Here is a 27,320-nt window from a genome sequence, read left to right as displayed (position 1 = left end):
ATCGCTGTTTTGACATCATTTATATATAGAGAAAAAAGAATAGGGCCTAGATGTGACCCCTGAGGCACACCTGTGGATGGGTGAATTGCGCGAGACTTAACACCATTTATAGTTACATACTGTACACGATTAGATAAAAAAGAATAAATCCAACTAAGGACTGGATCCCCAAAACCTAAATTATCTAATTTTGATATTAATAACTCAATGGAATATGCGATCAAAAGCTTTTGACATATCAGTATATATACAATCAATTTGGAATCCATTTTCAAGATTTGACGTTATATATTCAGTAAACAGAAAAAGATTGGTCATCGTAGAGCGACCCTTGAAAAAACCATGTTGTTCTTCAATAACAGATTGTTTTACAGAAAATGATATAATGTCAGCCATAATGGAGAGTCAAAAATTTTGATATATACGATGGGGTACATATCGGTCTATAGTTGGAAATATTTACACGACTACCATTTTTAAAGACAGGTCTGATATATGAGATTTTCCAAATATCCGGAAATTGAGACTGATCAAGAGATTTATTGAACAGCATTTGTAATGGCAATGTCAATTCATAAGCACAATTTTTTAAAAACATTTGAGATATACCATCAGGGCCGGTTGTATAGTTGTCATCTAGATGTATCAATTTTGAAAAAATAACATCAGCAGAAATTTCAACGCTATTTAAAAATACAGCATTTTGATCATTTTTAGAAAAATTTAAATCAGATAACTTCGGTTGATCAAGATAAACAGATTCAAAATGATGGGCAAAAAGGTTTACAATACCATTAGAAGAATCACATGAATTTTTATTTAGCGGCATTTTTTTAGGATAACCCTGTACAGTATTTTTAGATTTAACATATGACCAAAATGCTCTACTGTTAGTTATAATATTTTGTTCTACCTGATCAATGAATTGTTTTTTACAGTTCTTTGTGGCATTTTTACATTTATGTCTCAGTACACAAAATTGTTCATAATCACTTAACAGACTACTACGCTTATATTTTTTGTGAGCAATTTTCTTCTTTACAATTAAAGATCTTGTTGATTTGTTAATCCAGGAAGGAAAATTTTTAGACGCATTTTTACATTTGATCGTAATAAAGTTATCTAGGATATAATAAATGTGAGAATAAAAATATTCTACAGAGTTATTGATATCAACAAAATTATTTAAAACAGACCAATCAATAGAAGATAAATATCTTTATTAAACAGACGGATTGCATTTTGTTTAATCAGTTGATGAGATTTTCTATTTTCGTCTCATTTTTTCACTTTATAAGATTTTAATTGTTTGGTTGATAATGAGTTTTAAGAAGTTTTTAGTAAGTTGTAAGTTTCAATTCATATTATAGAAAATGCACGATTAATAATGGGAAAAAAGTCTAAGTACCCAATACAGAAATATGGCTTTGAAAAAAGTCAGTGACAAGTCGACAACGTAATATTATTATAGAAAAAAGTGTAAAAATGGCTACGTTTTTTGAAAAACAAAAATTTTTCAAATAAATACAGGATGTTTTTTTAATAGATACCTTAGAAAAAAGGAGATATTTAAGAATTTAGTGCATGTATGGTGACAGTACAAAGAACTTTTTCAGAATTAAGTAATTAAGTAAAATTAAGTAAAAAGATTCCAATACTCAAAAATTAATATACTCGAAATTTGTTTGATTTTAGAATAATTAGACTGTTCTTGAGCAATGTATATTAAAACACCAATATCCCTAACATTTTTTGGGTAGTTTATGCAACTTAGCAGTTCATCTGAGGTGTCACAAGAGGGGTGGTATCATTTAAAGTTTGAAGGCTGGTTTCTGTGAGTTGTATTACAAAGGGTTAAGTGCTTCCTTTTTTTGTCAATTAACCAATAGTTGTTTTTTTAAGAAATGTTGCCAGAGGCAGAAGCGGGCGGCAATGAATTAAAATGTGACCCTGGGTGTCGCAACAATTAGTTTATCTTTACTTTTAATCGCTATAATTCTGCTTGAAAATCAAACAATGAAGCACCAGGTATGTAGGTAATAAAGTTTTATTATAAATGATAAATCTGCTAGGAATCTATTTTGCATTATTACTTGATTTACTTGATTACTTGATTACTTGATTATTTGATTTAATTTAATCACACGGTCCTACTGACTTGCTTTCACATTTAAATTAATCATTCTTATTAAATGATGAATGAATTCAAAAATTTATAGTGATTGGTTCCTCACTTATTTTTAATGGCCGACCTCAAACAGACCAATCATATCCAAACACATAATTTTTGAATCAATCGAAAAACCGATAAGGTAATTGGTGTTTCAGCTAATTTTAATGGCCGACCTCAAATGAACCAATCATATCCAAAAATTTAATTTTTGAATGAACCGAAAAATCGATAGTGATTGGTTTTCTCCGTAATTTTAATGGCCGACCTCAAATAGCCCAATCAAAATGCTTACAAATTTTACAAAATTTCTTCCGAGCCTTACGTTAATTCATAAAAACATGAGTCTGCTTTGTCGTATCCCATTCGCATCTTCAGTCGTTCCTTGACGACTGTATGTGATGCTGAAGGACCTGCTGGTAGATGAAAATCAATAAATGAGGAATACTAAATTGAAATTCTCTTATTTTGACTCGAAATCCTACTCGAAATAAACAAAAAAGACAAAATAATCCGCTTTTGAAACCAAGGCGCATGCGCGGGCTCCTTGCAAGTTTAGTTGACAACTGACATTTCGAAAATGATTCTCTAAAATCACGCAAAATCAACGAAAAGTCTTCGAAAACAGTTTCAGAGACGTGTGGAACGTAAATATTTTATTTTATAATTTAAAATGGATAGGTGTTCATTTGCTTAAACGTAAACTTTTGTTTGAGGCCCAGAGGTTTCGAAAAATATAAAGATTGGGGCTATAAGGGGCCTAAGAGAGATAGTTTTTCAGTTATAATTAATTTTATCCTATGCCTGACTTAATGCATGATTTTTTCGATGAAATATGATGTAGCTATGTCGGATTAAAAAATTAATGTACTTAATAATTTTAAACTATTTTGTGCTTGATTTTGCGTTTTACAAGCTTTCTGGGCACCTTTTAGTTAAAAACGCCATTATTCAATGACTCTCACATTTTCGGACAGATTTTCCAGATGAACTTTTGCCACTTTTGCGTCTTATTGGTATTCTTCATCCTGACACGCAATTAAAAAGTCATCGAATTTTGCCCGAAATTGTGTTAGTTTTGCGTTTTTCCAGAGTTTATGTAAGTTTTTCAATAAATGTATATCTCTAATTTTGTCAAAAATCAATCATCGCAGAATTGTCTTAAAAACGCTGCACTTTTTTGTTTTCTAACCGTTTTGAGCTAAAATAGAAATTCAGTATTGAAGCTACAGTAACATTCAGATGAGCATTTAGAACAAAATTCACTTGAAAAATGCACCCCATCTCAGTTGAAATTTAAGAAGAGAACCAAGGTTGCAAAAAATGCCAACAACCGAAGCATTCTTTTTGGATTATATCGTAAGTATCTAGGTTGCAAATTAGCGCAAAGACTCTTTAATACGCTACTGTAGCGCACGTTCCAACAAACTCTAGAAAAAAAATATAAAAAATCCCTCTCAATTATTTTTAACAGTATTAAGAAGTAAAATGGATATTTTTTTCTGTTAATTTCTTAAAATATTTTAAGAAATTTTATTTTATTTTTATTTTAAAAATATTTTATATTTTAATCGGTGATAGAAAGATACCAAGTTCGTCTACTCTTCCACATCAACGATACTGGAAATTATTTACAATAATTTTATTATCAACATTATATTTCAAAAGGGTAATTTTTATTTCCAGAAAGTTAAAAATTGATCAGGCAAAGAATGTAAAAAAGCCATAGTTACGCTTTCAAAGTTTCATTTTGAAAATCAAAATATACATTTTGACATCACAGTGACATTTGAAAACCAATTAATGTACAAAAATATCGACATGTTCGAGAATTTTTTTGAAAAATACACGCTGTGTTGGGGTAGTCAGGTAAAACACACAGTAAAAAATGCATAATTGTTTATTATCATTCACGTATAACGGCGAGCAAAAAATTTCGGGCACTTTTGTCACTTCATTGTCAAAAAGGATAGGGAATTACACAGGATTATGTCAGTGAAATGTCAAAGGTGCCCGAAATTTTTTGCTCGCCATTGTATAACACAAATAATTTTCAAAATTGAAAATTTCTAAATAACAGAACCTAAATTAATAGCTATAGAAAATAACAAAAAAACGCATGACGTGAAATCCTTACTTCGATGTTCTTATTCTTGACTAAGTGTAAAATTAAACAAATACTATACTTAAATACAAGTTAAAAAATAATAAATACATTAACCTGGTGGCATACAGGTGAGTCTGCTAATAGCATTTTTCTAAAAAAACAATGATTACACCGAATTAAGTGCTATTGCTGCTATTAAGTGCTATTAAGTACTTTATATGTTTCTCTGTGCAAGTGAATTTTTCTACAGTTATTAATTGATCGAAATATGAAGATTTCTAACGAAGCTTAAAAGATATGTTTTGGAAAAACACACGTAAAAAATTAGTAAAAATATTTTTTGCTGATTCACCTTGTATGAGTACAACCGAAGTAAAAAATGAAGTGGCAAAATTATCAACCAAGACTAAATCATCACACAATACAAAATACATTTCTCTTTTCCTTCAAACAATAACTTTTTAATTAATTGTAATACTCGTTTGCTCACTTGAAGTGCCTGAAGTACTTGACACCGCATTATTAGAACGACTAACCGAACTATTTTGACTTGGCTGACACTTATGTGACCACCGATTTGCCGCCAAACTGGGCACATTAAAATGTTTCTTACAGTAAGTACACCGAACTTGTTGTTCCATCTTGTGTGTAATTTTTAAATGCTGCAGTAACATTTTTTTCGAATCGTGCGAAGTAAATCGAACACTGCAAAACGTACACCTGTACACTATGGACGGCATAATGACAGCCTCAGTTTTGTCCGAATTTTTCAGTTCTTCGATGAAATCAAAACTGAGATATGGCGTATCCGTCTGTTCGGCCTTGCAATACACCAAAATCAACTCAATTTGTGGCGTTATTATTTCACAATATCCCACCCTCGAGTCTAGTTTATTATCGGAGTTTTTCACTAATTTTTTATTGCGAATGAATGGCACTGGAGATAATCTGAATGAGACTGAAGTGTTGGTCACCATGCTGTTATTCACGTTGATGTATTTCACGTCCTCGAGGAACTGAGTGAGGATGTCTTGGATCTCGTTGAATTTTACTGGAGCGACCTCGAGAATTCAAAAGAAAAACATATACATAAACTAGCGCAATATTAATGGTTTTTTGATATTTTTAGAAAAGGCAGGAAAGACAAAAGAAGGCTAAAAATCCAAAAATAATAGTTATTTATTCTATGAGTTTGAGTTTAAATCTACCTCTCGGTCTACCTTTACTTTACGAGTGTATTTTTAAACCACGAGTGAAAACGAGTAGTTTATCATCCACGAGGTAGAGTAAATGAACCGATTTACACGAAAACGAGTTAAATACAACATTTTATTCTGCGAATTAGACTCAAAACTTAAACTTGCTTTGAATATGTTGAAAATAATCTGACGTTTCGTAGTGAGAAATACCAAACAATGCTTAAAAATTCCTTTCACAGGAAACCCTAAATTTTGATAGAGTCGAAGAAAAATAAATATAAAGCCAATTTACGTACATACTTTACATAACAACAAAGAAAAGTGTAATTTATTCCATACCCTTTAACTATTTATTCCATGAAATAAAAAATCACCAAATAAAGTATGGAATAAACTGTAATAAATGTGGTATCCTCGGAGTTTTGTCCTTTTAATTTTTTTTTTAGATTTATTTAAAGTTATCACAATCTGCATAGGTACGCATTTTTTCAAAATTAATAAAAACGTGTCTTCAAAATAATATTTAGATTTATAAAAATCTAAGTTTCCACTCTACTGTACATGCGTAATTAGATTTAAAAACAGGTTAACAAAATTGCATACTTTTTAGATTTTACCCAAATTAGAATTAAAAAATTAGAAAACTTGACATTGATTTATAATTAGAAACAGTGATTGAAGTAAATCATAAATCATCTCCACTTTCTTTTACACGAATTTAAAAAAAAAATAGGTATACAAAAAATGCCTAAACAATGACAAATTGTTCAACCCTCATTAGGCTGTATTCTGTGATTTTTTAAAAATCAAATTAGGAAAAATTATGCAAAAACTGTGGGAGCACTTTGCAGTTTTAGGGCTAATATCTCACTTTGAATCTTTGAAACCCAAACCATAACAAATTGAACAAATTTTTATTTTTATGAAAAAATTTAATGAAAAATTAAGGAATCGCATCAAAAATCTATCATAACTTTGTGCTGTGGTTTGTGTTAGTTTTAGCAACATTACAAGAGCAAGGTCAGTCCACTAAAAGCACTTTTTTACTGTATCTTAAAAACTAGTAATGATAGAAATCAGTGTATGCTGTTAAATATCTTATATTTGTCTCTATGCATGTAAATTATCTCAGAATTTTTACGCAAATTCTTAGTATAAGTATTACTTAATTACAAAAATTTAGATCAATGACAAAAATTAATATTAATAAAACCAAAAATATTACATTATTAATTAATCAAAACTTTATTATTTTTAGCATCATTATAATACCATGAGATACAAAATGTACTGAATTAGAGCAAGCTGTGTCTGCCGAATTTTAGCTATTTACGGCCGAATTTTTGAGGATCTGTTGTCTATGTAGCTTTTACACAGCATAAGATGTGGCTAAGATTACACCGTACTTTCAAGACTTTCAAGCTCTAATTCAGTACATTTTCGATCCCATGTTACAAACGATGTCGTTTGCCTCACAATTGTTATTGGAATTTTTCCGTCACCTGCACCAACTTTTTTATATTTTTTACACAAAATACCATGACTTAAAAAATAAACATTTTTTATACAGCGACTTACAACTAATTAATTAATTAATTAAATTTGACTATGTACAAAAAATTGTGGAAATTTTTTTTTATTGGTGCTAACGAGATGTTACACGTTGTGCACAAGTCACATAAAAATACTCACAAGAACTTAAAATAACATTTAAAAAATTGAAATGTGTTAAAAATGTCGAAAAAAATTTATGTCCTTAATTAAGTTAATTAAAGTCTAAGGAAAATGAAACTTGTTTCATTTACAAAATGACTAAATTAGATGGTGTTTTCATTTTTTCATTAATCTGGAACTCAGATACTCAAATTAATTCCATCAAAAATAAAAACACGGCATTCTTTTATTAAGTGAAGTATAAATTTTTCATTTTTCTTTCTATTCGAATTTATACCTCTGCGATTTGCATTACATTAAATAAATTAAAGCAATGTTCAAATAATCTTTGTGGCAAGCTCGAAGCGCATTTGTGTAATAAAAAAACTACTGGTCAAAAAACAATTTGTCATTTATTTGAGGGTCATATTTTTTAGATCATAATAGTCACAAATTAATCTCCAAACTTTAACAGAAAATCATATAGCCTTTGAGCAAAAAAAATTCATAATTCCCGAATATTTTTTATTCCATACTTTATTTCGTTCTTTACGTTCTAGTACAAACTTACCAATTTCTCCAAAAATTCGAGATAAGTGTTAAAATACGCCTTGAAGAAGTTGTAGCTGAAACACCGCCTTTGGTTTCCGTAATTCGGCAAAATTTCCACGTTGTCAATGACGGATTCTGAGTGTTTGACCGATTCGTGCGGTAAGAAATTTAAATAACGCAAATATTCAGTGCGTTGCCGTCGCACGAAACAGATATCCTTCGTACGAAAAATCGCCTCAACGTGAGGCCAGTTCAAAAGTTGGGTTGTTGTTAATTCCTCCCATTCGCCCCCAAGGTGCTGTTTCATCACAATATCATCTACATAATGAAAAAGTAGCAAGAAACGATTTTTTTACAATAACAACTCACCTCCAACATTTGAGAAAACAATAGTATTCAACATATTTGCCGGACACTGCACGTGAATAGTGAAGGGCGAAAAATCCGAATCAATTTTATTCTCAGGCTCCGCCTGAACTAGCGCAGCCGTTCTCTGCTGCTGGTCTTTTACGGCTTTGAGAGCAACAGCTAGCTGCCCCCGAATGGCTGTGTGCAATTTGTGTCTCATATACTTGTGGAAACGATGGTAATAATGCTCCTTGGGAAACTTCCCCTCCCGAAAATCGGTCTTAAAGTGCCACCCGGACCAGATATTCATAAACGCCACTAAGATTAAAGGCAATTGTTCCCTGCATTCGTACGGAATCCCTTGAGTATCGAGCTTCAGTTCGTCAGAAACGTAAGTCCACAGGTCTTCCTCGGGCACACTTAGAGGGGTGTCGTGAATAAAAGCAGAAAAAATCTTCCAGCCAGTGGACTCGGTGTTGATGGGCTCCGGAGGGGCTGCATTTGGGGGCACACTCATTGCAAAAACTTTTTGTTTTTTTTTGACCTAACCTCACTTTTGGCCAAACACCGCCATTTTTGACTTGCTTTAAAAAAATTACAGTCAAGCAGTCAAAGTTGTCCCCTTAAATTATGAAATACAATTTTAATTGTTAATAATTTAATCAAAAAATGAACACTACTGTGATAATTATTGCAAAATTGTTGACAAAAACAATTTATCTTTGTTTACTGTGTGAAGCATAGCAATACCACAGATTAATCTGTGCAACACTTAAGTTGGTCGATTGTGATTTTCACGTCACAAACGTCAAATCGACGAACATAACCTCCAAATACACGTGTATTAATTTGTTTAAATAATTCAATAAAATGGACAGTGACGCGAGTGATAACTATGAGGATTTGTACAGCGAGGAAGACGCCTCAAAGCACGACAAATTGGTGCAGAAGGTGCTAAGTTTAAATAAGACGCAACAGCTCAAGAAGCCCTCCCGGACCGAACCGACCCTCCAAATCTCCGAATTCAATTTGGTGAAGTCCATAACCGGCCATAAAGGTGCAGTCCACTTAAATGACTTGGCCAAAACGTTAAAATCGCGAAAAAGTCGGCTCAAAATCAGCGAAAACGTCAAAAAAATCCAGAGACACTCGCGCACCCTCCCCAAGCCTTTGAAGAAGCCCCAAGCCAACCGTATCCGGCGAAGTGTTGCGTATGAGAAGACGCGCCTCGAACTGGACCGGTGGGAGGCCACAGTCACTGCAAATCGCGTCGCGACTAATTTGTCCTTCCCCTTAGACAATGATTATAAATTGGAGAAAAAAGAAAATAAGAATTTTACTAGCATGTGGCGCGTGAAATCGGCCCTTCAACAGGAATTGGAGAAGATTGAGCCCACAGTTGAGGAGTATCATATTGATTTAGAGAAGGAGAAGTTTCCACTAACAATGAAGGAAATGTTGGTTCGACGGCAAGAAGCGGCAAAGTTGAGGGCGTATCAAGGGTATAGAGAAGCCAAAGCGCGTCGACAGAGGAAAATCAAGAGCAAGAAGTATCACAGGATACAGAAACGTGAAAAAATTAAGAAACAGTTGAAGGAGTTTGAGCTGTTGCAAAAAACGAATCCAGAGGAGGCGCTCAAAAAATTGGAGGAGATTGAGAAGACGAGGATTGAGGAGAGGTTTAGTTTGAGGCATAAAAGTACGGGGAAGTGGGCGAGGAATCAGCAAGTCAGAGCCAAATATGACAAAGAGGTAATGTATTTTTTAACGATTTTATTTGCATAAATTTGTTATTTTTATGTAATCGGCCGTAAAGTTGTAAGAAAGATTCATTTCATTGCTGAAATCGTGTGTAAAGTGACCGAAGTAAGTCACAAAATGTACGCATGTATATTGCTGGTTGCATAAAATAAAAGTATATAATGATGATGATGAGATGACAGAAAGATATTGTGCATCCACTGTAAAATATCTAAAATAAAGTGGCATCCTTGTATATTTTTTCAACATCAATGGCCGTTTCTGTATATGACTTTTTGACAGTTAATTATAAAAAAATACTAAGTACTAGTACCTGTATGAACTGTGAAGTTTTTCAATTTTTTTTGCTTTTTTTGCTATTTTTTGTTCTTTTACTGTTCTTATTTTTCTTTTATCTTTTTTCTTTATTCCCTTCTTTTTTGTCTTTTATAGTAATTATGACCTTGACATTTTTTTCAATAAAGACCCATTTTTTTCAAGAAAATGTACCTCTGCCTATTCGCATGATGGATTAAAGTTTTTATTGTGTTATGTTTAGCAAACTTCAATATGATTAAATTATGGAAAAATAACAAATTATATTTACTTCCGACTTTTTGCTGAAATTTTTTTAGTTAAAACAAAGTTACACTCTATGAAATTTTTTGATCAAATTTGATTCAGTATCTCAATTTTAAAAGTGTTATTTTATTAGTAACTACAAGATCTTATAACACAAGAGTATTTGATTTCAAAAATGGGTTCGCGAATATATTTTCATTAAAAAAATTAGCTTTTATCTTAAAGAATTGCTTAAACACTAAAAAATGCAAAAATAAATACATGTTTGTGTTCATTTTCGGCTCATTTCTAAAAAAAAATTGGGAAATAATTGCATATCTGACTGAAAACCGCCTGAAAGGCAAAAATAATGTAAATACTTTCTTAATTTGGTGATTTTTTGTGTATTTCAGCAAAAACTTAAACAGAACAGAATTGTTCGTTTAAGAACACCATTTTTGGTCAAGTATATTCAATTATAGATATTCAATTTAAAAATATTGTTAAAAAAAAGTTTTTTTAAAAACGTGCTCAAACACACCAAAAAAGCAAATTTTATATTATTTTTGGATGTTCTTGTGCAGGAACTTTAATACCTATTCTACTTCAAGGTTATTTTTTAATACTCATACTCACAAGAACAACAAACTTAAAAGTGATGGGCATTTTTGTAAGAAAGTTGGATTTTTATCGAAATTTTTGTAAGGCAACTTTTGAGGACAGCATCGAGATTCAGAGGTTTAAGAAAAAATCAGAGGTTTTGCGAAAATCCAAAAAACCCGTTTTATAGATAAAAATTATCACAAATAGTATATGTCTAGAAAAGTGGTAATTTTCGCACTATTTTGAACCCAAAATCGTCAAAAAACTTATTTTTATATTTTTACAGAGTCGGCAAGTTTTAGCACAACAATTAACATTAAGTCGCGAGCTTACGCAAAAATTAAAGAATAATAATAGCGACTCTGATGAAGATGAAGCAAAAGAAGAAGAAAAAGTTCCTGAAGTGATTGATAAAGATAATCCATGGGTGAACGGAATCAAGCCAGGAAAAGATGTTGCCGATTTTATCAGCGGTTATCGGAAATATTGGATGGAGAAAAATAAAGAAGGAGAAACTGGGCAATTACAAGAAGACGCTCAAGAAAATGTGACTGTTAGTGAAGAAATCCAGATGGAGAATAATAAACAATTGGAAGAAGAAGCTTCGACTATTGACGAAGGATATCGGGTGGAGAAGAATAAAGATGAAGAAGAAAAAACAGAACAATCTCAAGAAGACAGTCCTGAAGCAACTTTGACTATTAGTGAAGAAAAAGTAACAAAAAAGAAAAAACAATCAAAGGTTGGGAAGAAAAAGAATTCAACTGAAGATTTAAAACAATCCAAATCAACATCTGACTGGGAAATTAGTGTTGTTGATAATGCTACAGACGTCGAAGACATGTTTAATAAATTAGAAAAAAAGCTTCAAAGAACAATGTTGAAAAGAGTGAAGAAATTAAAACATAAAATAAATAAAGAAGACAAAACGAAGACAGAACCTAAAAGGAAAAAAGTTGATAACAAAGTCGATTTAACTCTAAATCCCCAAAAGAAAATTCCAATAATTGACGAAGAATTGATCGAAAACACGAATTCCGATGCCGAAAACTCCCAAAATAACGAAACCTTGTCAAACCTAAAAAACATCTCAACTAAAGAAGTGGCCCAAAACGAGTCAAACATAGACCCCGACAAATACATGAAAGTCAAACCAACAAATCTCTCAACTGCAATTCCCGACATTTTAACAGAAGATAACGAAGAACCAACTCAACGCGAAATCATTTCTGAAGCATTTGAAGACGACGATATCGTCCAAGAATTCGCAAAAGAAAAACAGGACGAAGTCGACCGAGACAAGCCGAAAGATATCGATCTGAGTTTGCCAGGTTGGGGCAGTTGGGGTGGTACCAACATAAAAGTAAACAAGCGCAAAAAGCGAAGATTCACAATCAAAGCGCCGCCAAAAGTCCCTAGAAGGGACGATAATAAAGGAACCCTGATAATTAATGAGAAAGCGCAAAATAAAATTAAAGAACACATGGTGTCTGAAGTTCCGTTCCCTTTCAAAACTGTGAAGGATTTTGAGGCGAGCATGAGGGCACCTATTAGTAACACTTTTGTACCGGAAACGGCCTACAGGAGGTTGATCAAACCAGCGGTTACGACCAAGATGGGTACAATCATCGAACCTATAAGCAAAGATATACTTATAAATAAACGTAATTGAACTCATTTCGTTGTTTTATTCGTTTTCTGACCCTTTAGAGTTTAGTTTTTTTTGAAATTATATCATATTGATGTCTAGAAATTAAAAACTAAAAAAAACTGGTTTGTTAAACTAATAACATTGGCTTTTGTCTGGGTGAGAAACTCAAAAAAAATGTTGGCTCCCATTTCTATATAAATTAAGTTCAAGTAAATTTCATAGAAGGAAATTATTAGTACATTTTTCAAAAACACGTTAGGTGTTATTTTTGCGGATTTTTGTAGATGATGTAAAAAAGGTCTATTGAAAAATTTACTTGTTGAGCTATTTACAAATCCTCGTAAATTATTTTAAAATTTTAAGTTGTGTGTTTGCCTAATATAAACTTGTTTTTTAGAGACAAATTAAAATTACATATTTTTCAATAAATGATAACTATTGTCAAATTATTGTATGGTAGCGCTCAGCTCCGTTTGCGTGTGCGTCATCTGACATTTCTGTCACTACGTTTACATAGCAGGGGCATAGCGGTCAAAAACTGTCAAATATTTTTTGAGGTTACGAAGTGTTTAAATTATGAGTTGTTACAAAAAATACAGATTCACAAAACAAGAACTAATAAACGCAGAATCAAAAACCTAACGAAACGCAAATCACAAAACACAATAAACGAACAGAAAATACTTGCGATTAACACCGATAACACTTTCGACAACCATGCGATGACGTCTATAATTTACTGTCAATGTCAGTTTGACAAATTCGTGGCACTTGACGGTGTTGTCGAAGTGCACATGTAAATTAATGTTCAAGGATACCACCCTTAGATAGCCCTTAGCTGTTTAAATTTGCATTATTTTTGATAATTTTTTATAGCTTTATGTTGGTAATGAAAAAATGAAATTGATGACGCACACGCAAATCGAGCTGACCGCCACTATAGCAACGTTTTCTTTGTACACCATTAAATTTTTATTATGATTACCCCAAACCGCACGGACCCTTCAAGCTAATCACTGAGGCAAGCTTATTGTGTGATTTATTGCAGACAAGTTGTACTCTTTCAGAGGAACTAATCGGTATCGTAAATATTTTCGGGTCACCCTTGTCAAGACAGCTTATTGTGAGGGTTGCTTATGCTAAACACCATTATCTGTTGTAAAACTTTATGGTGTACAAACAAAATGTTGCTACAATAATTTAAGACGATACGTAACGAAAAGAACCCTTAACATATTGCTTCCCTTTCTCTCAGGCTCGACCATATTTTATCTAATATCTCTAAAACTACTTATCGTAAGAGAAAAGTGAAGGCTAATTTGGGATCCTAAAACAATTTTACGTTTAATATAAATTTTCGATTATTGTGATCTTGATGTTTTTTTTATTAACACAAACACGATTAAAAAGAATGACACCATTATCAACCGTACCGGATAGTCAAAGTACGACTAAAATCTTTTAAATCATGAATTTGGACAAACAGCTTGGTTTACAAAACTGTCCAAGTAATTTGCACAATATGCAGTTGGTTTATAAACTAGCCAAACATACACATTAACCATATCATATCAAAAGATTTGTGGCTACGCTTTTAGGGGTGTCATTCTTTTTAATCGTGACTGTACGTATCACGTATACATGGTGATCCCGCACAGCTTCGTCTTCTATATCTCATTTAATATTAAAGTTGGACTTTTGATATTTTGTAGGCGTTATTTATGCTGTAGGACGTATTTCAGGAAAACATTTTCATGTGACATACGTTGGTATGTAACATTTACTTACCGCCCACGGACTGTAAGTAAAATGTTACTGCAAGGTAACGATGTAAACTTACAGCAGACTAAAAAGTGCCGATTACAATGAAAGATATTTGTCAGTGAACGATGACTTACAAAACAGTAGGTATTGCAAAAAATTAATAATAAATAAGAAATGATGCTTTCTTGATGACTTTATTAGTATGTAGGTCTTAAACAAGGTCTAACTGAGGCTAGATGCACTAATCAAGTTGGATTGATCTAAATTATACAGGGTGTTTGCAATATATTTCCAAACTTTTTGATTAATATTTATGTTTTTATTTATTTTTGGTAGAAAAATAAAATCTACTTACAAAAAGGTAGACAAATTTTAAATCGTCGAAGAGTTTACAATAAACGTCGAAAATAGAAAATAACATACCGATCTCTTTCTTTAGATTTACAGACTGATCCAGAAATACTGAGTCTGTTGGCAACACTGGACTTAAATTTTTAAGGATACCAATGGAGTACTCTTCTAGTTAACAACAATCTTGTAGGGTTGTACGTCAAATAATTGTCAAAAAAAATCGAATTCGGTTGCAATGTTGCAATTTATGAGTACAAATACTTCCAAATGTGTTGCCAACAGACTCAGTATTTCTGGATCAGTCTGTAGCTCATTTCACAAGTGAGATTTTTTTGGAAAATGTATACATAAACAATTTTGTCTTTTTTAATTTTCCAAATTAGTCGCTTTTTCCAGGAAATTAAATTAAATACATCGAAAATGACTATTTTTGAATTTTTTTTAATTGAATTCAATTCAAAAAGACAAAAAACACACTACGTGCCACTGCTACCAACACAATTTCGTTTAATTCAACCATGCCAAAAAAATTATAAATGGTTCCGTAGCCCCAGTGCAAAGTCCCATCGTGCAGGTTTTTATCATTTTATGTAACAAAACCCCCGGTGGAATTTTTCCCCACGATTTGAACCGCAACGTGTTTGACAGTTGCATCCTAACCTCAAAATGTACAGATCTACTTTTAGAACTTTGAACGTGTTTAGTAATTTATTTCGACACAAAACCTCCCTAATTCTCACACGGAACGGCCCCCGAGTGCTGTTCAAGTCACCACTAGTCATAATTCAACATCGGAATTACGCCGAAGATGCAAAAAAGCAGCCGGTCAAGTCGCCCCTCGGTAGTCTCATAGCCAAAGAAACGAACGAGAAAGCAAATTCGGAGGAAGAAGAAGCAAGAAAACAGCGAGAGGCGTCATGGCGAACAATGAAACTCACACTAATCTTCTTCGGAGTGTCTTTCACGTGTTTGGGTTCGTACTTGATTTTTGTCTTGGGGGCTCCGGAAAGAGACAGAGAGGGGCGCGTGATCGAAGACGACTTGTCGCACTTGCCGCTGTGGCGCCAGTATTTAATGAGAACGTACCGGGAGTTGGATAATTACAGGAGGTTGATTAAGGAGCCCTCCAGGGACAAGTTATTGCCAGACCCCCTTCAGTACCCCTATTTACAACCTAAATATACTCTTGTCTTGGAACTGACCGATGTTCTGGTGCACCCCGATTGGACTTACAACACTGGTTGGAGGTTCAAGAAGAGGCCAGGTTTAGATTACTTTCTTGAGTCTCTTCATGGACATTTCGAAATTGTTGTCTACACGGCGGAGCAAGGAATGACGGTTTTTCCCCTGATTGAGGCCATGGACCCCAAAAACCTCATCTCGTACAAGCTGGTGAGAGACGCGACGCACTTCGTAGGCGGGCACCATGTCAAAAGTCTGGACAAATTGAACCGGGATTTGAGTAAAGTTATTGTAGTGGATTGGAATCCGAATAGTGTGCAGTTCCATCCGGAGAATCTTTTGAAAGTCAGGAGATGGGAAGGGGCTGATGAGGACTTGTCTTTGGTTGATTTATCGATCTTTTTGAAGACGATAGTTGATAATAATATTGAAGATGTTAGAGAGGTTTTACTGTATTATAGCAAATATGACGATCCGATTGAAGCATTTCGAGAGAAACAGAAAAAGTTGATGGAGCTTTTGGAGGCACAAGGGGCGAAGAAAAAAGAACAGGAAGCTAAACCGAGACCGTGGGTGCCGACGATTTTCTCAAGGAAGCAGTTCTAGTTAGATTAATTTAAGGCTTGTAATTATTTCGGTAAAAATTAAAGTTTGATATGTAAATAAAGCGGGTGTTTTATTTTTCTTATACATAAAACCCTATTGATCAAGACAAAAAAATTCTTGGCCCAAAATTTGTCGTTGGTATTTAATTTAACACAGAACTCTTTTCTTATGATACTCTCAATTTGTGCTTTATATCACTTCGAAAAATTTAAATGTACTGTTGCAAAATTCTACTATGAACTGAAATGGGATATACACTATGTTCCGTCTAAACTCCACATTAGAAGTACTGAAAGTTCTAATAAAGATATTCATCTGGAAGTTGGTACTCAACCATAATCGGTTGAGTTCTTTTCAATAAAAATATTTTTAAGATGCCGGCACTTCCGGTTATACCAGAAGTTGGTATCAACTTTCTTATTTTAAAAGCTGTTTTTCACTGCGTTTTTGGATTAGTTGAGTTATTTAAAGGCCGTTTTTATCAGCTTTTCCTATACCTGACTTTAACCGTTTTCGGGATATTTAAGATTCCTTGAAAAATTTTGGTTTTGCTTAAAAAATCGGTAACTTTCTTTGTTTTAAAGATTTCGAAATCATATTTGGAGAATTAAAAGAGAAAGCAGTTATTTGTTTTCCAGTGTGTTCAAAGTAATTTAATAAACCCAAAAAATTTAAAGTTAAGTTTGAACAAATACTATTAAGAATAATCTGACGTTTCGTATTGAAAAATGTCGAACATTTGTCAAAAATGCCTTATGCATTTTATTTATTTAGTTTCTTTTCAACAGACTTTGTACTTTCAATGAGAGAGCTAATCGTTAATAACTATTTCATATTTTTTTAATGTTATTTAAAAATAAGTATTAGCTGCGATTGATGTTTGAACTAGTTCAGGATCGCTACTGCGAACAAAGCGATTATTGTTTCCCAAATTTTATCTGTTTCTTAGGCAAATACAGGATGTTTCGTTTTTATTGTTACAAATTTAAACGAGTGATAGAACATTAAATTTTAAGACAAAAGTTTCTTAGAAACATGTATCGAAAACTACTTCGTAAGGGAGCTACACCCCCTGAAAGGGCTGCTTCTTGTAGTGAGGTTTTCTTAATATAAATTAATATAATAAAGAAACCATTTTTATGTAAGAAACCATGAAATTTATGATCTATGATTTTGTCACAGTGTCAAAAAACTTAAGCCAAAATAGTTTGGGTAGTTTTTACTCTACACCCCTCCAGTTTAGGACGCCCCTGATTAAAAATATCTACATTTGATTCTCGAATTCGATTAGGCGTATAAAGATTATTGACTGTACTAAATTTTGCAATTTTATCTAAAATAGTTTCTGAAATATTGAGAAAAACTCACTAAAAGAAGCACCCTGTTTAGGGCGTGTAGCTCCCTTACGAAGTATTTTCCGATACATGTTCATAGGAAATTTTTGTCTTAAAATTGAATGTTCTATCACCAGTTAAAATTTGTAACAATAATAACGGAACAGTCTGTATACAGGAGCGACAGAATAGACTGACTTCTGACGTTAAGAACTTATGTTTAGTGGCTTAAATGAAAGATTAATATGCAACCAATAACAATGATTCCAGCTGATCAGTTCAGTAATCGTTAAAAAATTTCAAAAATCTACGATTACATACATACGATACATTGTTATCGATATTGTAAAATTTGTTTTGACAGTTTTACTAAAATTTCATAATAGACTATTAATTATTGTTTAATTATTAATTAATTATTATTTAAAAGATAAAAACCTAATGTTAATTCAATTAATGTTTTCAAAAATTAAACGAGATATTCAAGTGATAATACACTTAGCAAGGACATTAGTATTTTTTGTTCTTAGAAGTTAACCTGTCAGAAATAATCCACCTTGGATCCTACATAAGTGTAATCAAAACAATATCTAAAATTTTACTTCATCTCCTAATTGAAACGATGATCCAAATAAAATAAAAGTTTTGCCATAATGGTTCCGGTTCTAGATCCTTGAAAAATTTTGATTTCGATCCGGTACCCAAACAAAATAACGGTTTTCAGTTCTTATCGGCGTCGCTGTATGCGACATGTGTAGTGAAACTGGCAGCAATGAAAAATCTGGATTTTTCCTTCCTGTTCAGTTTTTTTTGTACATGTGAAGGTAAATTAGAGGTATAACAGTTTTGCAATGCCCGGTCCAGAAATGACAATTTTTGTCTATTGTTAGAGAGTAAAAATTGATTATACAGCGTGGGCAAAAGTATGGTACCGGTCGTTTTGTGTTTAATGTAAATAAATTATTAAAATTGCGTTTTGGACTCATTACGAAGATTTTCCGAATTTGGTCGAAGTGATTGTATTTATGGATGTTGTTTTTATTCGAGTAATTTTTTATTTATTTTATTTATTACTCAAATTTTTTACGATAAAAACGTCCATGATTACAACTACTTCAAAATTTGTTGTTGTAAATTATTCATACTCTTCAAAAAATTATTATCAAATGAAAATGATGTAATTTATAGTTTCAATGAGAGATCTAATGATTAATAACTGTTTTGCAATTTTACCAACTTTATTTAAAACAATAATTCGGTGTAATGCGACGTTGGTGATTTTATAGTTTTGCACCAGCTAATTAATATACAGTCTGTATCAAAAATACGAAAATGTTTTTGTAAAGAGCAGTTGCTTTTTATTTTTCTTTATCAATAAAAATTCTGTTATCTGTCGCCTAAGTAATTTCAAGGGTAGGGGAACCGCACCGCAAGATAGTGGACCTTACAGTTTCTGAATAAAGTAAAGTAAATACTTCTACTTGTAACAGGAAAAGATAGGCGTAATTTATATTTTATCAGAAAGAAAGAGATAAAACTAGAATATTATATTAAAAACCAAGTTCCATAAGACCAGTCTTGAAGCACGAATTTTTTGTAATATGCTTCATTTTTGCCGTTTTTTAAACAAAAACTTGATTTTAATCGACTAAGGGATTTTTGTAACGGTTGGTAATGTCTCATTTTTGAAAGTGAAAATATGATTTAAAATCTCTATTTCATCCCAATTCTGTCAAAACACGAGTACGAAAAATAATAAAGGTAATCTTCCAAGAACACCCTTTGAAATTTGTGAAATTGCAAAATAAAAATTTTTGTAAAATATTCCAACAAATAATGACTATTTCTGACATCACACTTGATAATGTTGAATGCTTTAAAATGCCTATTAAAGCATCAAAATGGCGGGGAATTATAAAAACATCATATGCTATATTTTAATCATAATACCTACCTACGCCTCGACTTACGCATAAATTGATTAATAATAATAATGATAATATCATAATTATTGACACCCGACTTACCGATATGTCATATACAGGCTGATTTTAAATTAAAGTACGGTATAAAATTTAGTAGTTTATTATACAAGTAAAGAGTGTGAGTGATGTGTTTCCGGTTATACCGGAAATCGCTATTAGCTTTCTTATTTGGCACTGGCGAAACAACCGCCGGCGATACTCTTCATTTATACTAAAAAGACCGTCGTTCGGAGGCGTTATCGCCTCACGTATAAAAAAGCAGGCGGAATTATGAATTAAATCATTATTTTCGGGGGTTTAATATGAATTTATCGATGGATGCCGCTGGTCGGCAGTTTTCTGTAAGTATTTAAAATGTTAAATACCGCCGAAAACATTATCACACCTAAGCTTATATTTTAATCTTTCATTTTCATAGTATCTGCCTACATCTTGTCCACCTGAATATACATGTTTATTTCAATTTACTTTATAGAATAAAACGTACATATCACTGAGTATATTGAAATAAATAAATAAAGCAAAAGGTAAAACTAATCAAAATCAATCTTCGTTCATTTGGAATAAATTATTTAAAGCATTGAGATAATCTTCGGAAGTGTCTCCATGCTTCATTTTTTCACAAACGTTACGTATAACCTGCGTATACCGACTAAACAAAAAATATGGAAATATGAAAGTTTATTATTGTTTAAAGTAGACAGTTTCAACTAATCACTTGTCTTCAAAAAATAATAATTGGTGAAAGATATTAGGTTAGAAATAACGTAAATATATGTTAAAGATGAAATTTTATTTTGATTTTGTGTTATGCATATTTTCTTCTTAAATGACAAGCCAGTATTAAAATTAAATGTCTAAAAAATGAAAATTTTTATATGGATAGCCAACAACAAAATAGGCGACCCATATTTTTTTATTTTAACCAAAGCTCAATCGTTTTAGAGAAAAATAATTGAAAAGGTGAAAATTCCTGGCCAGACGTCAACAATGTTTCTTTTTGAATCAGCCAGGCACAGAACTAGAGATAAAAAACTTGCCAACAAAGATAGCTTGAAAGACGTACGTCTTTTCTTTATTTCTGCCTCTGTTGTTTTACATACAACCTCAGATGTGCTGCAGAAGCAGTCATTTTACCAAAACACAAACTCCTGCAAAATATTAGCACACAACACAGTCACAATCGACAACGCACGGTTTTGACGTTTGTATTTGACGTTTACCAGCCCAAACGTAGGTCGTAGCGTTAATTGTATGCAGGGAAAAACTGACGAATCATTAGTCGAGACATTGCTTACGTCACAGCGCAAATTTTCCATTATTACTAAAAAAGTACCGAATTAAAATAACTCAGATCGATTGTACTAGACATCATTTTGTGTCTACTTTCAGAATCTGTAATTTCCAAAAACTTTTACTTTTGAGTATAACACTCCATTCCCTGTTTGCAGTCTTGACCAAGAAAAATTGTTCTATGGTAGGTTGCTATTAAGAAAAATTGAGCTGAAAATTGAACTCAAAAACGAAAAACAAAATTTTTTTGGAAACCGATCACATTTTTATAGTACCGCCTAAAAACTATGACATATACCTAACTTTAATTCTTTCCACGACTGTTGTTCACTTGAGTAATGCAAATGTTCATTTCATTTTTGAAAAAACTAATCGATGAAATTAGAATGTAGTAGGTATACTATAAAATAGTAAAAAAAAAATCCCTTATAGGTAGTAATAATGTTGCTTATGCCATAGATACGAGTAGACGTAGTACACCTTTATTCTACAAGTGGTACATTATTTCATTTAGTTATGGTCTATTGTTTTATAAACAGTTGTCAGTGTCAAAATCGTGTATAAAAGTAGCTCATATAGACTCAAAAAATTGGGAAATTAGATTTTTATTACGTACCTGGATTTGGGGTGAGTAATACACCTAGTTATATGAATTTCTTTCACTTAATCAATTTCTCTTCATTAACTTATTTTCCAATTTTTAACACACTGGAGAACAGATATAGGCTTTCTCTTTTAATTCTTGAAATATAATTTCGAAACCTCTAAAACTAAAAGAGTTACCGATTTGTTAAAGGCATTGGCAACTTAAAAAAACAACTTTGTCTTGAACGATAATACCGAAAACGCTTATTACAATAGTGGAAACCGTTTCTCTGTTTCTGCTCTCTATTTCAAGTTATTTAGATTTAAATTTGAAATAATAGTGTCGTAACCGTCTCGAGCATTCAATCCAATATTTTAAGATCAAATGGTTTTTGACAATTAAGTGACATTGTCATAGTTTAGCAAAATTTCTCAGATGTATTCGCGAAGTTCAAGACAAAATTTGGAACAGAAATTAGTCGAAAAAGTAGTTAATTTTTAATTTTGTTAAAGATGTGTAAAAAATGTTCAAATATCTGTCAAGTTTTTGGTGATTGAAAGAGTTCAGTGATAAGAGGGGCGGTTTTTACGTTACGATTTCCTACTTTCAAAGCGTTTATCTCGCTTATTTCTCATTCCTGAAAATGTTGAAAAGAACCTAATGGTATAGAACGGACGATATTTGTTAAAACCATGTTAAAACATAAAATACAATTTGTTTTAAAATGATTGTTAATCAAGTCGACTATGGAATTTAAATTCAGTGTGCCGCTTCGTTCAAATGACTATTTTCGACTGTTGTTTCAAGTGTAGGGTTTGTCTTTATTTGTAATTTATGTTTCCGTGATTTTTCGTTTTTAGATGAAGCCTTTTTACATCATTTTGACGGATCTGTCACTTTGACGGCATTCACAATTTAAATTAAGCGGCACATTACGTTCACATTTCATCGGTGACTTGATGAACAACCATTTTTGAACACATTGTTATACGTAAAATAAGTTGCCAATGCCTTTAAGTGACAGGTGTAAATCCAAAAATTTTGAAAAAATCTTAAATACTGTATCTTAGAAACTATAAACATTCAGCTAAGTCAAATTGGGTTATTTGACTTCTTTTGAGCTATACTGTCACTCTTTAAAATATGTACAATTTTCAAATTCATCTTATATTTTCGTTTTACCTGTAGGACGAACACGTAAAAAAAAGAATTTTTTATTAGTTTTAGGTGAGAAGATTTTCAAGTTTGTTCCTTTTCTTACTTGTACTGAAGCTTGGAAATGTAGGAGTCGGTTTTACTTACCCCTCCTAATTTTGGATATCTATACGAATATAAAAATTGCACACCGTGCACTGTTTGGACCAGTAAAGTATTTTGGGGAAGAACTTTTTGGAAAATCTGTTACATTATTTATTCGCCTGCAATCAAATATATGCAAGCACATTAAATTAGAAAATGTTTTAATTTGGTTTCTTTTGAGTGAGTTCTGCATTGTAGTGGTTTAAAATCTTACTTAACTTCTTACATTAAAGACATTTTAGGTGGATCATTTAATGGAAATTTCCTAACCAAATATTTCGATGAAGGATCACCACTAATCACGGAACAAGTTGGGCACTCTTTTGAAAACAAGTGTTTTTTATATCCACGTTACACAGCCTTGGAATCTGAATTCAACGACACTGAAGAAAATGTTTATGTTAAATCAGAAAACATCTCCGAGACAACTTTTCTCCTTTACGAATTACAATTTCCAGCCTTTCCGAATTACAAGATCAACATTTTTAACTCCACGATGACGATTAAAAAATGTGACAAAGATGACTCTTGTAAACTGTTACGAGAGTGCACTGACGCAGTAAGTTTCAAAAACATGGGACGGTTCTTCAGAATTCCGTCAGCTTTTTAAAATTTTATTTTCACAGTGCAGTATCTTTGTAGTTTATTGAAAGCGACGCCAACCACCCACCATTATCTGACGATATTGTGTATCTTTCTTGGAAAAAAAAACTTTCGGGGTTATTTCTTCTGGTTCAATATAAAGAAAAAATAAAAAGATGTAGTGACTTCAATAAGCCTTTGAACATCCACAGAGTAGTTTTGCAAAGCAATAAGAAACTACAATTTGCTTATACAAAACGTAAGTTTTTTGAGTCGTTACTTATTATTGTTAATATTATTATTTATCATTATTAATAACATTAGTGCAGAGATGGCGATATCCGAAAAAATTCGGACGGACTTTAGCACAGTAAAACTTTTTTTCTTCAAAATTGAGTTTTATTTTAAAATTATAGTTTTTCAATGTTTTAACACAGATAGCGTGATGACGGCAACTGGCGAAAACCAAGAAATACTTCCAGTAAATGTTAGCTTGGGACCAGATGAATCAGTATATGTACGAATTTCGCAATGTTCTATTTGTTCAATGACATTGCGGTTAAAATGTGGTCTTGATGATATCGACAATAAAATAGCACGATCTGATAATGGACCTCGTTTGGTATTTGGTACAGAATAAATGATAGTATTTATAAAACTTTTAGCATTTTGTAGTTGTTTGCAAATAGCTTTTTTATCTACGGATGGCAGGAAATTGAAATGTCACCGAAGAAACGAAATCAAAGAAACAACTGTAAGTTACAAATGTTTGGAAGTTATAATAACACCGAGTTGTTACCATCTGAAGTTACTAAATTCTGGAGAGCAACATATCGTAAGTATAAGCATAAACATACATTTTATAATGTAATACAGTATTTGCGTCCAGTTTTACATTATGCAAGTTCAAATTTTTACAGGTTTAGCCAAAGGAACTTCGCCACCACCACCACCAACAACAACAACAACACTAACAACAACAACAGGTATATTATTCAATGAATAGATTATTAAATTTAGCAACGTTGTGTAAAACTCTTAGGACCGGTTTATAAAAGCGTCATTAATTTAATCTTCAATTAAATGCGTAATTAACTGGTCACGTGATTAAAGTGAAGCAATTTGATTGGTCCATTCGCGTTGTTAACTTTTAACAACGAATAAAATTTTAGCAAAGTTTTCTATAAACCGGCCCTTAACCTACATTGTTTGTCAAACCAATTTCGGGGAATTACCAGCTTTCGCTTTCATGTTTCTTTGACATTGCGTCAAGTACTTTCCGCTAGACTTATTCATATGTCATTGTTGAGTTTATTTAGTTCTTAAATATTTTTTAGCTGAATCAACTCAAACCAGAAAAAGTTCAACAGTCACATTAGTGACAGACGCTTTTCTGTTGCCGTCAGACACGACCACATCAAGAAATACATGTATTACAAAAGAAAGCTCATGTTGGATCAGCATTACGTTAGCATGCATTTTTGGCTTCGTGGCTTTAATTTTATCTATTGCTACTGGCGTTCTCCTCAAAAAATAATTCGTGGACTTCAGCCTAAGGTCTCGAGGTTAGAAAAAGAAAGAAATTAATAAAAAAGTAGTTTTTGCTTAAAATGTTTAATCTGTGAGTTACAAAATAACGTAAAATGTATTCGTTTTCAGTACCTTTTCAAATGAATGTATAAATCGGAAAACAAACATAAAAACTCTTGAGTGCCGGAGTTAGGAAAAGTAATTTTTTTATTATAGGCGTGGGATTTTTATCGATGCGAAGTCTAGACTAGAATGGAAAAATGATTATGTTCTTTTTATTTTTTATCTTAGTTGAGAAAAATTAAATTTTACTTGCTTACTAGTTATTAGTTATTCGTTGTAGGTATACCGCATTTTTTTAACTTACAAATAGTTAACAAACAATGTTCAAACACATACTACAGCAAAAACAACACGGCTGTTGGAAAATATACAGGGTCTCTCAAAATTGGCGGATTCCGAACTCAGAGCATTGTAGAGAATTACTTCAGTATTCAAATATAGAAAAAAAACGAAAGATAAGAAAACTTAATTCAAACAGTGACCTTCGAACCAATGTATCATTTTTTTTTCCAAATTTTTTTTTCCTACATTTGGAGTTTTAAAGTGATTGTGTACAATGCTCTGAACTCGGAATTCGCCAATTTTGAGACACCCTGTATAGACACGTAGTTGATCGATCAAAAAAATTATATGTTAAACATGCTTTTGAAGTTAAATAAATATAGAGTTAGATAAAGATGCACCCATTTAGAATTTCTGTGGTATGTGTGTTTAGTATAAAGGCTTAAATAAGTGTGATATCGCTGATGTGTTTTGTTTGGAAGATTGGTATTTAGATTATGCAGTCATTAATTATTATTCAAATCAAAGATGTTTATTTAATTTTTGACCAATATTTTTCACGTTTTTTATGTTTTTTCAATTTAATGTAAAATGTGTTCTTCAACATCTGCGTTATAAATAATAAATAATTGCAGCAACAAATGCTGAAAAATTATGAACCGTTACCAAACACAATAAATACAAACTTCACAGAAGACTGTTTGACAATATTGAACATGTAATGGTCTTCAAGATTTTAATACGTAATCTTTTGAATTGGTTTGAGGCAGGAAATAGTTACGGAGGTAGATACAAAAAAAGCGAAATTATGGCATTAAAATTAATGTTTAATTTTTATCAAAACAACTAATTTGGCAAAAAAATGATTTACCTACTATTTTACGAAAACAGAGTTTTGCATACCTATTGCTATCAGTTCGTCAAAAAATGCGTAATCTAACTATGTTCCTGCATCAACCAACAATTGCGGTATCACCTTATAATAAACAACCATTAGATTAGAAATAGGATGGAGTTTATCTGCGCCTATAACGCACTTCTAATTATTTTGACAGTTGTTTAAGAATGTAAGTAATTTTGATTTTTATGAAAAAATGTTAATGATACGAACAAATAGTCGCAGATAAAACTTTGTCTTATGTACTTGCACATGTTTGTTCTTTTACGCATATTTGCTTTGCTTGTTAGGTGCTTGATAGTTCATGATTTACTGGGGAAAATGGTACAAATTCTGGAAAGTCTGGACTTTTCATGAAACGCTGTAGACATTTCATGAAATAATTTCGCCAAGTGGCTGCGACATATATATCAAATAATTTGTGTTTATTTTAAATAACTACTATATTAGAGAAATTAAAATTTGCATTTGAAGATGTAAGCTGATACCACATTTCTCCACTAGCTAAATCTGTAGGTAGTAAAAATATGATCACATGCATTCGATGTGATTTGGGCATGACATTCATTTACGTCAAATTAATTAGGATTTTATCTAAATTTTTACTAAAGATGTGGAATTTATTAAAATTATATTTTTTAGTAAAAAATAGCTTTTTGGCATTTTTTTACAGTTGTCTACCCAAATCAAATTTAAACAAGTTTGCATGCCCTTACATATTTAATATTATATTATTATATAAACATTATTTGCATCAACACGTTTTGTATTATTTATAACCTTTCCATTCCTAGCAAAATATATTACATTTATACCTACAACTGAGGTAGACATTACACTGTAATCAACCTATGTTCAATTGATTTATCACCTTTTAGGGTAAAGGGATGAAAAATATTACGTCATAAGATATGAGGTAAGTAATCTTGTAGTCATCTCTACTATTGTGTTTTTTAAATTAAAACTAGATTTAATTACAGT

General features: G+C 32.0%; 4 protein-coding genes across 9 annotated transcripts; 3 read left to right on the top strand and 1 right to left on the bottom strand.

Annotated features, from left to right (window-relative positions):
• Nucleotides 1-4,052: 4,052 nt before the first annotated feature.
• Nucleotides 4,053-8,669, bottom strand: LOC103313788 (uncharacterized). The gene is made up of 3 exons (XM_008197953.3): nt 8,051-8,669; nt 7,701-7,999; nt 4,053-5,338 (listed from the first exon to the last, which is right to left on the bottom strand). The coding sequence occupies exons 1-3, from the start codon at nt 8,544-8,546 to the stop codon at nt 4,739-4,741; spliced, it is 1,395 nt and encodes a 464-aa protein (XP_008196175.1). The 5' UTR covers nt 8,547-8,669; the 3' UTR covers nt 4,053-4,738.
• Nucleotides 8,670-8,776: 107 nt separating this feature from the next.
• On the top strand, nt 8,777-12,610 carry LOC661854 (uncharacterized protein). The gene is made up of 2 exons (XM_967986.5): nt 8,777-9,781; nt 11,220-12,610. The coding sequence occupies exons 1-2, from the start codon at nt 8,900-8,902 to the stop codon at nt 12,603-12,605; spliced, it is 2,268 nt and encodes a 755-aa protein (XP_973079.1). The 5' UTR covers nt 8,777-8,899; the 3' UTR covers nt 12,606-12,610.
• A 2,581-nt stretch (nt 12,611-15,191) lies between these two features.
• LOC661897 (mitochondrial import inner membrane translocase subunit TIM50-C) lies at nt 15,192-16,548 on the top strand. The gene has a single exon (XM_968028.4). The coding sequence runs from the start codon at nt 15,366-15,368 to the stop codon at nt 16,485-16,487; it is 1,122 nt and encodes a 373-aa protein (XP_973121.1). The 5' UTR covers nt 15,192-15,365; the 3' UTR covers nt 16,488-16,548.
• A 1,942-nt stretch (nt 16,549-18,490) lies between these two features.
• LOC103313789 (uncharacterized) lies at nt 18,491-27,097 on the top strand. Of its 6 annotated transcripts, XR_010334582.1 has the most exons (9): nt 18,491-18,645; nt 22,907-23,164; nt 23,218-23,543; nt 23,627-23,825; nt 24,004-24,188; nt 24,242-24,401; nt 24,487-24,552; nt 24,904-25,131; nt 25,226-27,097. XR_010334582.1 is itself a non-coding variant. In XM_015982453.2 (7 exons), exons 1-7 carry the CDS (start codon nt 18,594-18,596, stop codon nt 25,101-25,103), a joined length of 1,179 nt encoding a protein of 392 aa, XP_015837939.1. In that variant the 5' UTR covers nt 18,541-18,593; the 3' UTR covers nt 25,104-27,097. The 6 variants fall into 6 exon arrangements, 1 of the variants encoding a protein (XP_015837939.1); XR_010334581.1 differs by having other exon boundaries at nt 23,227-23,543; nt 24,904-27,097; XR_010334578.1 differs by having other exon boundaries at nt 24,904-27,097.
• The last annotated feature ends 223 nt before the right edge of the window (nt 27,098-27,320 follow it).

The sequence above is a fragment of the Tribolium castaneum genome, chromosome 6 (assembly GCF_031307605.1).
Source record: "Tribolium castaneum strain GA2 chromosome 6, icTriCast1.1, whole genome shotgun sequence".
NCBI classification, from domain to species: domain Eukaryota; kingdom Metazoa; phylum Arthropoda; class Insecta; order Coleoptera; family Tenebrionidae; genus Tribolium; species Tribolium castaneum.
Note: the sequence above shows the minus strand (reverse complement) of the source record. Positions and strands in the feature narration are given on the sequence as shown.